We start from the raw sequence: 15,044 nt of genomic DNA on the forward strand, positions 1-15,044 counted from the left end.
AGAGTTGGCCTGGCTGTCTGCAGTGGCAGGGACCAGCTGTGATTATGTGTGAGATGGGGAAGCAGGTATATCAGGTCCTGATCATCGAGGAAGGAGCTGCTGCAGAATAGACTGTGCCCCCCTGCTGTGTGCTGGGTAGCACTAACTCCTCTTTCTGAGGTGCTGGGTAGCAGTTCAGCCATGGCAGTCAGGAATTCAGTGTGCTGCCTGCCCGGATGGTTATCTGACTCCCAAGAGGACTGTGCAGTCCACACCAAGCACAAGGAGGGGAGAAAAGAAGAATTAAAAAAGGGTGAGGGAAGTGGAATAGAGAATTTAGTTTTCAAAGTTTGATAATGAACTACCAACATTCCTTAAGTGTGTTTGTTCTATAGGGTGACTGTGCTGGAGGGGAGAGTGGGATGTTACAAAGAGTGGCTGGGAGGTGACAGTGCGGGTGCTGCGGTGTTGGTGTGCCATGGCCCTGCTGTGGGCACTGGGCAAACTCCAGGCACAAGCAGAAGATGGAGCTGTGTCGGCCTGCAATGAGTTTTTGTTCTTGCTGCTGACTCTTCCTGGGTGCCATGTATGTTTGGGAGGCTCTGAGCTCTATGTTTTCCATTTTAAACTCTGTCTTTGTTAGCAGGTTTACAGCCCTGAGAACTTGCATAAGCAGCAATCACGTGGCCCTGCTGTGGTCTGAAGTACTGCAGGAAGAAAACCAGGTTCTTTACAAAGAGATCTTATCTAGTTACCCATCTTGTTGTTGTAGCTTTCAGCTTTATCCCCTGGTGCTGCTGTACACCATGAGCTATTACACCCAAAGGACACGTTCTGAATGACGCCACTAACTCCATCTGCTGAGGAAGCTGTTACCTGTGGTGTGTGAGTGCAGGGAGCTGTTTGCTCACCTCGGTCCAAAATGCTCATGGATTTTTTTTTCCTGAAAGCATCACATTCTCTGTACTTGAAAGTTGATGTTTTTAGTACAAGAGAGATTTTATAAGCGACAAAGAAAAAGAGTAATTACTGAAGAGTAATTAGAGAAAAGTAACCTGAGGGGAAAGAAGTTCTACTTACTCATCAGTTGAGTGCCATTAGCTGTGCAAATAGGGAAAAATCATTGCCATTGAATGGGAAGAGTTGCACGTGTGTTCAGTCCATCCGTATCACAGCCAGACCTGACTGCAGCATCACATCCAGGAGGGGTCAAATACATCCCAAATCAAACTGAGCTGAATCAGATCCTTCTGCAGTCTGGAGGAGCTGCTCTTTCTGTGCAGACTCAGTTTCGTGGCTGCAACTTTTTGAGGTGCTGCGCTGCCCGGCTGCAACAGGCAACAGAAATGCATTTAATATCTATAGCATGTAAATTTAGATTCAGTGGATGGATGGATGGATGGATGGATGGATGGATGGATGGATGGATGGATGGATGGATGGATGGATGGATGGATGAGGAACCCTCTGCTTTTTCATTCTGATTTTTCCTGGAACATCTGAAATAGGAGGAGGTTGGGTTTTTGTTCCTGGAGTGGCAGGAAATGGGCCTCTCTCACCAAAAGAAACATGGTAAACTCTGCAAAAATTATGTTGCAAGTTTCAGTTCATTTTTCTGAGTTAAAATTTAAAGAGGGTTAACAAACAGCTCTTTGAACTTCAGCCTTCAGGTTGACTGCAGCCTCATGGATGTATTATAGTTAACAAATACAACATGCTGTTGCATTTGCTTAGAAAATACATCAATAATATTTGATAGCCATCAAACAGTTTTGCAAAGTGGATTGTGCCTGAAAAGCAGCAAGCTGCAATTAAAGGTGTGAGCGACGTGTGGCTCGGAGGTGTGTGCTCAGGAATAAGGACCCGCAGATGGGAGCAGTGTTTCAATGTGCATTGCTGGCAGATGGGCTGTCCCTTCCAGCTCATGTTCCTGCTTTTGGGTACAGGCTCAAGCAAATCATGTGCATCTCTTTCAGGAAATATACATCCATTCATAGACCCAGATAATGAGGTATTATTGGCCATTATGGAAGAAGCACATCATGTAAACAGTTGCAAGATTTAACCAGCTGACTCGCTGCAGAATAGCATTAATAAGAACTGCTTCTTAAAAAATATGAGCTTGTACATTCAGGGTGAAAACAGCTGCTTTTTTTTCAATAGCACAGCTGGTGCAGAAACACAAAATTACCAGCATCTGAACAGGACATGAGCTATATTTAGCAAAACGTATTTGCATGTAAGCTGAAAATTTGCAATTTAATTTCCATTTCAGTGAAAACTGAAATGAGCAGCGTTGTATGTGTATTAGTTGTGATTACTATTAATCTGGTTCTATTAATTGTGGCATCGCTCACATAGGATGCAAGCCATCAGTGTGCCAGGACACTTCAAACTGAACATAGATCAGGTTTCTTTAGATGAAGGTTGTGGAGGAGGGGGGCTGTTCTGCTGAACATCCTATTCCAGTTGCTGCTGAATGTCATTCGCTGGAATCTTAACAGTTGGAGTGATTTGCACAAGGAATTTCTTCCTTGAGGAAGGCAACACAAACATGAAAGCAGTAAGAATTGCACTTTACAGCATGAGAAAGTCATCTGCCCCTGCTGCAGCTGTTTATTTGTGAGGCTGCAAAAACATGTTCCCATGAATTAGGGCAATACTGAAAAATGCTGCTGGTGCAAGTCTGCAGATGTGCAGTGCATCACGAGCCGTAGATGTGTGCAGGAATTAGCTGAAGGGAAGATTTAAAGCTCAATGTTAAACTTGGACTAGTCAGATTATTTATTACTGGAGTGAGGGACATTTACACCACTAACTGACCTGCCTTGATTGGAGGCTCACATCACATCTGGATTTTTCTGTGGTGCCACACAGCTTATTTCAGGCACTGGCTTTGCCCGATGCTCAGGACAGAGTGCAGCTCTGCTGTGTTTCAATCAGAAGATGCTTGGGACCATGGCACTCATTAACTGGTTCAGCTCTGTGTCTGCTGCTGGATGACGCCAGTCACGTAGAGTTTGGGTGCTGTTCCTTGTAACAAATCAATTCTGCTGCTGTTTCAGAAGATTGATTTTTTTTGCATAGCTAAAGTGGATGTGCTCTTGACAGTGATATTTTAGAAAGCTCCTGTTGCTTCTGGAACTACAGTCTTGTAGTGGTGCCTCAGGACAGCCATTTTAAAACAGCTGCTAGAAACTTCTTTGCACTTAAGATATTTCTACATGGCAAAGTGAATGCAGTGCAAGGTGCCTGGTTTGCTCTGAGCGCTGTGGTGTAGAGGTTGGCACTCAAATTCTGTGTACATTTTGCATGCTCTCTGCAGAGGCGGCCGCAGTGAGATTTGGTGCCATCCCAGCTGCAGCCAGGCTCTCTCTGCAAGGTACTGCACTGGGCTATGAGAACACACCCTTTCTGTGCTCTCTGTTTACTATTCATACTTGCTTTCTGGATTTTCCCAGGAGTCCAAACCAGCAGGATCCTTTTCACATGACTCCAGCCTACAATGTAGTCATTTTTTGCAGTAAAACCACTAGTTTAGAAATATCAGCTGCTACTTTCACTGCACTAAGTTACACTGTGTAGGAGAGACTTGGAGGTGAGGGTTGTTCGTCCTGCTCATGGCTCTGTAGATAGAAGGTGCAGGAAGGTGCTCAGTGCTGCAGTGGTTGTCTGAATGATGTCCTTCCATAGCAATGCCCTTGAGGAAAGCCTTGAGGTAGTGGTTAGCACACACCGTAAGGCAGATGTTCACTTCTTTGGCTTGCAAAGCAATACATGTGCAGGCCAGAAGGCTGGGAGGTGAATCTGCAGTTGAGAAGAAAAAGAAATTCAAGAAGTTGACCTGGTGGGAGCAGAGCAGGTCTGCCAGTACATGGAGCATCAAATGGTAACAGTGGATGTTCCTCTGTGCTGGTTAAAACCAACCGAGGAATGTTAATAGCAAGGAAGACAAATCACCCTGTCAGAACCTGCAGCGCGTGTCGTGGAAAAGACTTTCTTAAATTATTCTTAATAGCGGTGAATCATCATCTACACAGGCACGGGGATCAGAAGGCACAGTGTTATAATTGCCCGCGTGTGAGGGCTCTGCATTAACCTGAGAACGCATTAGGCATTGCCCATTTCAAAAGGCAGAGTGATGCCTAATAATAATAATAATAATATGAAGGACTGAAGGATTTATAGTCAGTGAGTGTGATAAGAGAAACCACTTGACTTAAGTAATTACCATTGAGAATTGAACACCTTCACAGGTGTGTCCTGTGGTGGAAGTGCTCAGTGGAGGCAGAATTCTGTGCTGTTGAATATCAGCAATCTTTAAGTTAACGCTGGAATGTTTGTGGCTCCGAGTCCCGTCAGAGAAGCAGAACTTTCTTTAACCCCGGCTGTGATATCTGTGAGGTAATTCCTCTGTGATACAGCAGCTCAGCCATCCTTGCCCATGTACTAAGCAGAGTGATTTACAGCCTTGGTGATGTGCTGTTCTGCTTTGGTGGCGTGTGTCCATGAAATAGCATCAGTCTCTATTAGCTAAATATGTTGTTAATGTGAATATCTCTGGTTTGTGATACTGGAGCAAATGAGTGCCTCAGCACTGCTCTGTTATTCATCGTCAGCATGAACTCACGTTTGTCTCGATGTTTCCCACAGAAACTGAGATTTTTGTGTTCAGCTGAGAGCAGAATTGCCAAGAGTGCATGGAAGTAGGAAATCTGAGCGTGCGATGTCATGTGCAATTATGAAACACTTTCCAGAGATATCTGTGGCAAATAAAAGGCAAAAGTAGCAGAAATCAGATCAGAGATCTCAGCAGTGATTCTGGTTTTATGGCAGACTGTAATTGCTCTCCCCCTTCTCTCAACGAACCTTTTCATGTTCCACAGGCTACAAATTACTGATCTCTTTCTTTCCATCAGAAGATAAGCACCTTATCACCTCTCCTCTTTTCTACCCTCCTTATCACTCTGCAGGCAGTGCCTTTGCTCACAGGTGGTCTAATTCATACATATCCAATTTGAAACAGTGCATTTTTTTCTCGACTTGTGTTCAGCTTTGAAGAACTCAGCTTTGATTTCAGAGCTGAAGAGCAGCTTCATGTGCCTGAAAGTTCTCCCCTTTCCAACACTACCAGCTTGTCCATTGAAAGTGCTCGCTCTGTCTACAGGCGTTACCTTGGCTGTGTACAGTGCATTCATTTATTATTGGTGAAGCAGAGAAGGCAGTTTTTCTTGAGACTTGTTGAAGTGTGTGTTTGAAGTCGACAGCTCTTCAGAGCCTTGAAGATGAGGACCGATGTGATGAGATAAGAGAAGAAAAAGATTCGGTAGAGCTCGGCCATTAAGGGGTTGTCCGTTGTGTTGGAAGTGATTGATGTGGTAGACGTGATTAGAGTGGATGTCCTTAAATAAATTACTTTGGAGGAGTGATGGATCCAATGGATAAAACTGGACAGGTCCAAAGACAGTCACTTGTGAGAACTGTGGTGTGTTCCAGGATGTGGAAGTTGCTTCAGTAAGACTGAAGTCTCAGAACAGAATATGCATTTTTACTCTAAAAATCTTTGCTAATGAAAGTTTGGAAATGTACTTTTCATTATGTTTCTCTGGAGAAAAAAGCCCTGGAGTAGATGCAGACGTACTGCAGGGAAGAAAAAGAAGTCAATTGCAAGTGCAATAATTTATTTCTCTGTGATTGCAGCCCCTGGGTTTTGGCTTCCTAAATAATTTGTGAGTCTATGTGAAAAAAAGATAAATGCTAAAGCCTATTTTAATGGTATCACCAAATCACTCTTCTCAGATTTCATTCTGTAAGTACTCAGTCTGCATCTTTCCACCTTCGGTGCAGTGTATTAATTGTTCATTTATTCTTAAATACTTACAGTCTTTAAACAAAGTCCTTTCCTGATTAATGTACACATATGGCTTTTGTTGTTTTTTTCTGTAAGTGAAGCCCCGGATTTGATAAGATAATGGAAGGAACTCTGCTCATAGAGTTCCACTCTGCTTCAAAATGCTGTTTTTCATCCCTTAGATGGCCTTACATTTGTACATAATAATACATCTTTCTATGACATTGACTTATGAATGCTCATATTACATAAAGTGAATACACTGTTCTTGATTTTTGCTTTGCAGTACAGAATTGGGCAATTGTACATGATAAGCAAGCACAGCCATGAGCAGAGTGACCGAGGTGAAGGCGTTGAAGTGGTGCAGAATGAACCTTACGAGGATCCAAATCACGGCAATGGTCAGCTAACAGAGAAACGTGTCTATCTCAACAGGCAAGTGCAATAGAACTGCTTCTTTCAGCATGGGCAGTAACAGCAGATAGCAATGAATGTCCTTGTCAGGCAAAAAAGTGAAATATATCTCTTCCTGTGGTGAAATTATGCTGCTGAAAGTCTGTACCTCCCAACTCAAAGGCTAGGTATGCTTTTATATTTATTTAAATACATACGGCTGTGACCTAAGAAATGTATTGCTCAGTCTTCGTATTACTGCTGATCTGTCTGAATACTGCTGCTTTTCTGATGTTCTTCTATTCCCCCTGGCCTGCTTCATTTCTATTACTCTTTTATGCTCTTTCATAGCAAGCATAGAAACAGGAGAGCTATTGTTTTTACATTGCAGGTTACTCCTCCTCTGCAGTCCTGACATATCTAACCTTCACTCAGGCTAAATTGAGTCACCAGTAACACTGCACACTCACACACATGCAGTCAAACAATATATTTTGCCAACATTCAATATTATTGTGACCGTAATTCTTTTTTTCTCAGGGGCTGGATATAAGACTTGGTAAAAATCAATATATTTGTTCCTATTGCAGAGCTCCTGGATTTTTTTGTTTGTTTCTGGTTACTTCTTTCCTCCATGTTAAGAAGAGATAAGGCATTATATGCACTGAAGGGCGTGTTCAGAATCATCGCTTTGTTGTAATTCATAATAACCACAATGGATCTGACCTAGAAAGCACATGTAAGACATACTTGGGAAGCATACTGGTTCTGTTAGCATAGGCAGTGGACCAGAGGATCTCCTGCCCAAAGATGGGTGTAACCACTGACAAAGAGGTTTCACATGCCTTCAGGAACATGAAGATCACTGAAGCCTACAGTGGGTATTTGAAATCAGGTTTAAGGTGCTGCTTTACAAGAACCTTTATTTATCTTCAACTTGTACTGCTCAAATTCAGTCACTTCCTGTAACGCTTTATAGGAGCTTATATCAAGTACTTTTACTGTATTCCTATTTCTATAACGCCTCTGTAGACAAGAACTACTTGTGTGGATAAAAATAGCCACACTGCTGCTTCTGCAGCAACATCCATCGTGCTTACAGCAGGAAACTCTGCTGCTTAAATAGACATTTTTGGAATCTCTGACCGCAGAAAATCTCACTTCCTACAAGACCAACACAATGCACTCCGAGATAAGCTATTACTGCGCTTCCTGGTACAAGCTGCCCTCATGCTTCAGAAATCCAACTAGATGTACATCCTGCGAAACATGGCCAATGGAAAACGCAAGCTGTCGTACCTTTCCTGCTGCTATGTTGAACTGGATATTGAAAACTGTATTAAACCTTTGTGGCTTATTTTCCCCCTAAGTTTGCTAATACAGAAGTCATTTTACTTCCAGCACATGTACTTATTTAAGCATAACTGCTTCAAACATTTATAGTTGGAAAATAGAACTTCAGTAAAGATTCAGCCATAGCCTGAGTGATCTTCTTGACACACTGGCAGACCAACAGTTTTAATTGAGTCCCTGAAGTACGATGCAGTTTGTGCTCTCAGAAGGTCCATGTCTGAGCAGCCAGCACTGCATCTGTTACTGACAGCTCAGCTGATTCTCACTGATGTCACTAGGAAAGGCTTGGATGGTGGTTTTGCATGAACTTCTTTTTAAAATGCGTGGTTGTTCATCACTTGTTTGGTACCCTGATGGAAAGGCTTTGTGTGCCAGCAAGGGCTATGGGAGGTTAGGAAACGGCCTCCAAGAGCAAAAGGCAGAGTCAAGATGGATGTGGACCAGCACCACAGACTTGCTCATGAGCTCTTATTAGAGAGTGCCTCCCTGTGGCTGAGGATTCTGTGGCACAGACACCTTGCAGGGCTCATCTGCTGCGTCCTGCATGACCTGAACTTTGAGGCTGCATTCTTGAAACTGCACTGAAACCTCGGCCAGTGTCTGATCAGAGATCATTGCACTGGTGCCATATTGTTTGCTTTGGAGGGGAACAAGCTGTATTGACTTCATAAATGTCTGTGGAGAAATCTGAAATAAGGCGTTCATGAGATAAAAAATACTGTGAGGTCTGAGTGTTATGGCATCTATGAAACACTTATCGTAGTGTGAGCATGTTTGGAAGCATCTGTACTCCACACTCATGAATCATAAGGTATTCTAACTGTGTGTTCTCTGATTTTCAGCAAACTACCCAGCTGGGCTAGAGCAGTCGTTCCCAAAATATTTTATGTTACAGAGAAGGCTTGGAATTATTATCCTTATACAATCACAGGTAAGGAATAAAATGATTACTGACTTGTTTTTGAGTAGTTCAGCTTTCCTTCAGAAGCTCCAGATCTCATTCTGGCTGATAGACACAATGACGGTGGTGAAGTAAAAGCAGTCATCTATGCGATACCCTCATTGCAAATAAACCATCCTGTCCTTACTCTGTGCTCGTACCCCTTATTGTCCCATGCACTTTAATGACACGTGAATCAGCAGATTGTCAGACAGCATTTTGTTAATGATTAATGTGTGTTTACTGCAAGGATTTTGCATCAGTGTTTTATTTCACATTTCTGTTTTTCTTTTTCTTCTTTTCCCCCATCAATCCTTTTTCTTACAAATGGACCATTGGAAATCAGAATACACAGTAAGTTTTTCTTCTTTTTATTCTACAAATACCGTGTAATTATGTGAACTGTAGAACTGGAAGCCAAACTGGTTCCTCCTTAGTGCAACTAATACGTAACACCTTTAGAAATGGAACTGTTTGCTTAAGAAATGAAACGTTACATTTGAACTATTCCCTATGAATTATTGACCTTATTTTATAGCGTTTGAAATCGTGTGGTATATATTGATGCAGTAACTGTAACATAGAAAAGCTTCTATAAAACAAGGCAAGGCTTTTAAAGTTCCAGTTATTACTTGGTGATATGAGAACATATTTTGTTTTATTTATTGTTTTATTAACTTATAAAATGCTCATCTCTGGTTTGGTATCTGGGAAACTGCTTTCTGCGGGCAAAATTAAGAATAAACTGGGCCTGGTGCCCAGGAAAAAAAATAATCAGCTGTTCTCTCTAGCAGAGCTGAGGCAAAATATAGCATGTAAATCATGAGAAAAATTGTTCTAAATGCATTGACCTCAATAATATACAGCGAGTTTTCAACAGCCCTTGGAAGAAGACGAGGAGATGGTGAGGAAATTCCAGGTGGAGGGAAAACAGGTTCAGAAACAGCTGCCTTGGTTTAGGTTGAGTGTCTGGTTACGGATAAAATGTAATCCATCTGTTTTTAACTCTGCAGTGTTCAAAGTGCTCGTGCAGTGTTTTAAACCTGTAAAGAATAAAGAGAGGAGAAAGATTTTGATGTGATAAATGTGCAGGAGTCAAAATAAAGGGATTTGGAGGCGCTTAGCTCTGAAAGGTGGAGGCTTAGAGTTATTAATGTGGTGGGCTGGGTTTGAAAACTTGTGTAGACGAACTTTACTTTTCAACGTTTGCTTTATATGCACAGCTTGCTCCAAAAGTAATGCCTCCTGTTTGATTCCATGAAACAAAGAGTCCAATAACGCTGTTTGATGGAGCAAATTCTCAGCTACCCTAATGGATAATAGCAAGAAAGGGACAGAGTCTCAGCTATTTTTGTCAGAAGGTGTCTTCAGTTGCAGTTTACAGTAATTAAGTGATTAAACCTTTGATAGCAGCTTAATCTTGCCCTGGGAAGATGACATGCTGTGTCACACAGATGCCTGTTACTCTGTTGAGTACTTTTTTTTCTTTGACTGAAGGAGACGGGTAGGAATGATTGAAGCAGACAAGCTTATGTCTGAATTTGAAATGCAGTGTGTTGTGAAACCAAAGAGCAACGTCACTCTCAAAGAATTTGAATGGGGAAGCGATCTTTTCCTAATCTGATGAGACAACACCTGGAACGCATTGCAGGGAAGGTGTGTAGAGGAGATACAGCTGAAGGGGTGTTTCAAGAGCAGAGTTGAATGCTCTTCTAAAGAAAGATTAAACTGATCTACAAGTGCAGGAGGTTGGCAGAACAGTCCCTCAGTGACAGTGTAACCGCCTGTGGGAATTCCCCAGTTCCCGTAATTGCTCACAGTGGTGGAAGGAAATAAAGCTAAAAATATTGGGATGAGATGAAGGAAACTGCATTTCAGTCTGAAACCTAAAGCCAGTTGACTATGAAATGGCATTCAAGGGAAAACAGAGAAAGTTCTTTGCCTCAAACTGTTGACTCTAGAACAGAAATGTTAAATGCACCACTGGGAATAATTCCAATAGTTGCCTGGAATATTTATCTAAACTTGTATCTGCATTTATTAGAGAAGCCTTAAAGAAAGCATTAACCAGCACAGATCTTCCCCAGAATGTCTGGCAGCTTGGAAACCCCTTTTGCTCTAAAAATAGAGAACTCCCGTTATGGGGTCTGTGGGACACCAGGAGGATTAAACTGAGCCTCAGTTCGGGGAAAACTGATTCTGAAGGTGGACCAAGAATTGTATAAATAAAGCATAACTTTACCAAGGTGTGCATGCTGCCAGGAAGGAAACATCCTACCTTGATGTCTGAATCTGAATGAAGAGCAAGGATCCCAAAGGCTCCGTAGTGTTATTTCTGTGTGCATCAGTGCTTTAGAAGAGGATGTGGATGGCAAACTGAAGCCTGCTGAAAGGCTTATGGGCTGTTCAGAAATTGGGTAACATCAAGCACATACACTACAATTCAGTGGTTCAATACAGACTGATCTGTTTTGCCTGCGAAATAGTACAGATTTCATAAATATGACTTTCTCAAGGACCTGAAATTGTAAAATCTCACAGGGGAGGGAAAAGAAGTTCAGCAAGCATTTAGAATGATTTCTGATCACTGTTCTCTGGAATGGCAGTGTGAAAAATCAGGAGTGATTGGATGCAAGGCAACAGAAATTGGAGCTGGTGTTGTGTTTGTGCTCTAAAATCCGGGTCTGCTTTCGGTGGCATCCACTTCAAAGAAAGGTGTCTGTTCCACTGCACATCTCTAAATCTGACAGCAGGCAACAAGATGCGGCTGCCTGGTCGGCGATTGAGTCTTGACAGCTGTATTAATAATATGTAATGAGAATGACATACGAAAGATAATGAGCTTTGCAGAATGGTTGTACAAGCGATGCTATCTGTTGTGCAATATGTGAAATACTGTCACGTCAGGAAAGCATTTTAAAATGTGTACCATGCTGTATGTGGAGCAGGATCTCATTAAAACTGCAGCACAAAGGACTTCTTATCAGGAAGGTGTGACATGGGTTATGTCCCAAGAAATGCTGCATCAAACCTTGAGTTAATCCTTGCAAGCTTCCTGCTGCTATTGAAAGAGGAGGAAGTAGGAAAAAACGCTTTTGAAGCTGAAGCCAGAGGAGTTCATCCAGGTTTGAATGAGTTTAGAGAATGAGATGGTGCCTTCATGTTCAGACGGCTGTTATAGTGGTGGGACATTGCTTAAGGACTGCAAGTGAGGAAATCTACTTTTTGTCTGGCTCTTAAACTTCCATTTAAATTGCTCTGCTTTTGATCTTGCAATTAGAAACCTGGTGAGAGAGCTTGCTAAAACAGATGTTTCATTTTTACTTACAAGTTCATTTAACGCTGTAATTAAGCTGATGGTAAGCTTATAAATTTGGGATGCTGTATTTGAGGTACAGCTGGAAGGAAGCCCTATGGAAGTAACTCCTAGGGACTGTGAGTGATCAGGAGTTTCCCTGGGTGCTGGTGAGTGCCTGCTGTCAAGCTATAGGTGCTTTGGGAATAGCTGTTTCCTGGCTTTTAGGAAGAATTCCTTTGCTAGTTTCAGGATGGAAGCTTTTCTACTTGGAAGATGGAGAAAAGATGCCCTGTGAAGAATGACTCTGAGGAGACGCCGACTCCTCTCTGAGGTTGTCCAGCTAGATTAGAAATAATTACCTAGAAAGAAAACTTGTCTGTATTGCAAAACAAATGGAAAAGGATTGCATAGAGCATGTTTCTGAACCTGCATTGGGATATCGTTCAGTAAGCAGCACTTACCTATTTCACCTCTTCAAGTGACAGCTGAGATTTTGGACAAAGAGAGGAAGAGAAAAGAGAGGAAAAAACACATAATCTTTGACAACTATTGGTATCACATCTGATATGTACGTCCTGTACAGAGCAGGATGGAGACTTCACATGGCATGTTTTACTCTCTGCGTGGAGGAGGAGACTTATTTCAACCAGCCAGTGGTTTAAATTGAGTTAAGCAGAGGACATACATTCAGAATATTTATGAAAAACAGTTACGGAACAGAAAACAGGAGACAATAATTCCTCTGACGATTTATCAAAGTGACATTAATTCTTCTACAGCAAATGACTGAGGCAAATATAATCATTTCATCTGCTATGTGTCAGGGCCCCAGAGTGATAGTTGCTAAATGTTCCATCATTGACCTGCTGTTTTCTGATTACTTTGAGAGCAGACATGTTACGTGCTTCACTTGGCTGCCAGTTTAGCCATGAAGTAAATTAGCTGGAAGGAATGTTGTTGTAATTGTTCGGTTTGTAGCCTTGAGAAGGCAAAGAAAGAAAAGAATCCGCTCTGAGTTCCCTTCTGTCCAACACATCCACTGGCAGTTGCAGTGATCCCTTCAGCCACCTCAGATGTAGTTACCACGCAAAGGTTATTTTTACAAGCTTCTGCTAAAAAAGGCTGTAAAACACCACATGTGCTTGACTGTCTCTTTAAGACTTTGGCGAGTGTTTTGGCATACTTAGGTTCTACCCTGTTCTTCTAAGTGTTTCTTATTGCTATGGCAACACTAATCAATCACCGTGATAAAAATAGGCCTTTCGTTCTCCAGGAGGGTATCTGTGGTGAGTTGAGAATACAACTGCAGTGTGTGCTTTCCGTATGCTGCTTTCATTTCACTTCATTTTAATCTGGAAATGCCTGTGTTTGCGTGCAGTACTTGGTTACAGACCCACGGGTCTTTTGCTGGTTGCTCTCTTGAGCTTTAATCCTCTCCTGGCTGTCCCCAAAAGGATGCTGAGTGCAGGGAGCAAAGAACAACAGCACGGGGGAGAAAAGCACCTGAAATATTCTTTGGTTTTGGCTGGGTTTCTCTTGTTTCTCACGTCCCTCCCAGGCACCCCTAAAGAAACGTGGAGGTGACAATAGGAGACACCTCTTGGCAACTGTTAGTGAAAGAATCTTTACCCTGCGATGCTGAAGGCAATAGGGCTGTCCTATGGAAATCAGGCAGAAGTTTAAATTAAAGATTAAATGGACCACTGTATTGTTTTTTGTCCTAAGAGGATCCTTGAAAGCTGTAGAGATAATGGAACGGAGGCGTGGAAGCGGTTGCCCCGCTCTGCTCTGCGTGGATGGCAGCGCACAGGGAGCGGAGCTTTGGAGAAGAAATCTGCTGCAAGGTTTCTTACCTCAACCCAAGTTTGGTTCCAACTGTTGCATAACACCGAATCCCTGGCTGAGGGTAGAGGCAGCCACTCAAATAGGAAGAAAAAATGTACTTTTTTTGCATGAGTAATGAACGTCTTTTGAACGACGGGTAAACAGTTTTGTGGTTGTGCCGGAGCCCTGTGCCAATTAGTCAGAGTGCAGCTGATGAATCATGAGCCGCAGTCTGTGAAATGTTCAAAAGAATTTGGACCCTGTAAATGTTCCTGAAAGCCACCGAGCCCCCCGCAGCTGCTGGAGCAGAGCAGTGGTTGGCAGCCGGCTCCGCAGAGCTGTGTTGGCAGCCCGGTTCTTTGTGTTGAACTGGAGCTTTGGATTGGAGGTAAAGTCGTGTTGCCATCTGTAAAGCAACAGCCAGGTTGACTTTCAATGGCTTCATGCTAAAATGATTTTGTGCTTTTTAATGAGGTGCCGTGAGGTGAGTGGCACTTAGTGGTTCTTGTGCAGAAATCTGGAGATCTTCAGGCTTTTCCTAACGTCTTTTGTTTGAAATGCCGCAGCAGAAGGATGTTTTGAACAGTCTTGATTTGGAGTTGCAGGGAACAACACTTCAATTTAGTGCTTTGCTGAGCTGCTAAAGGCAGCTAATGGCACCTGGAGCTCAGTCTATAGGGTGACTGCATCTGAGTGCTGGTAAGCTGTAGATGGTCATAGAAAGCAGCAGATATACATCCCCCACCGTACCTGAAACTCTGTAGTGTTTGATCATTTACATCATCCCCTGCTTCCATTTGTGTCGGTTCTATTTTGGAAGCATCCATTTTAGTTGTTTAGCAAAGGAAATGAAATGTTGGCCATCAAATCAAAGGGGCAGGTTCTTAACAGGTGACTAAAGCCTGGGCTGCAGCAGTAACCTTGAAGCATGCAGACACAGTGCTGGTACGTGGTTATGGTGCTGTGCTATTAGAGCACACAGCCCTGCAGCGTTTGGTGGAAGCCTTCCCAGAAGCTGTTACTGAGATCTAAGCCCTGAGTCCATTGTAGTGCAGCACCAGGTTCTGATAAAAACAATATGAATTAATGGGCAGGCTCTGCTCATTTCCTCAAGGATGCTTTCCTCTGTGTGCCTGCTCTGTCATCCCAGCTCTTATGTGTCTCTGTAGAATACAGAGCTGCTGTTTATGATGTTCTGAAATTCGTGGCCCATCTTCACCATCCAAGCACTAAACAATTAGCAGTTCTCTTCCAAATGCTTTGAAAACTCTGCAATAGACATCAGTGGGTTTGTTATTTTAACCTGCTTTCTATAACCCACCTCCAGTGGTAATTTACATCTGCAACCTTCCCCGTTCTCGTGCATGCACAGCAAACAGCTGGAATGTTTCCTTTTAGAACGTGAA

At 42.6% G+C, this 15,044-nt stretch overlaps 1 protein-coding gene across 1 annotated transcript in view; it reads left to right on the plus strand.

Moving 5' to 3' along the window:
- The window catches only part of PITPNC1 (phosphatidylinositol transfer protein cytoplasmic 1), a 55,164-nt gene that overhangs the window by 18,009 nt on the left and 22,111 nt on the right, over positions 1-15,044 (plus strand). The window contains 3 exon segments of the mRNA XM_015879526.3: positions 6,117-6,265; positions 8,419-8,507; positions 8,863-8,870. Of these exon segments, the coding sequence (XP_015735012.2) occupies positions 6,117-6,265; positions 8,419-8,507; positions 8,863-8,870 (246 nt within the window).

This window comes from Coturnix japonica, chromosome 23 (assembly GCF_054131305.1).
Source record: "Coturnix japonica strain WE chromosome 23, WE-NBRP24, whole genome shotgun sequence".
Taxonomy (NCBI): domain Eukaryota; kingdom Metazoa; phylum Chordata; class Aves; order Galliformes; family Phasianidae; genus Coturnix; species Coturnix japonica.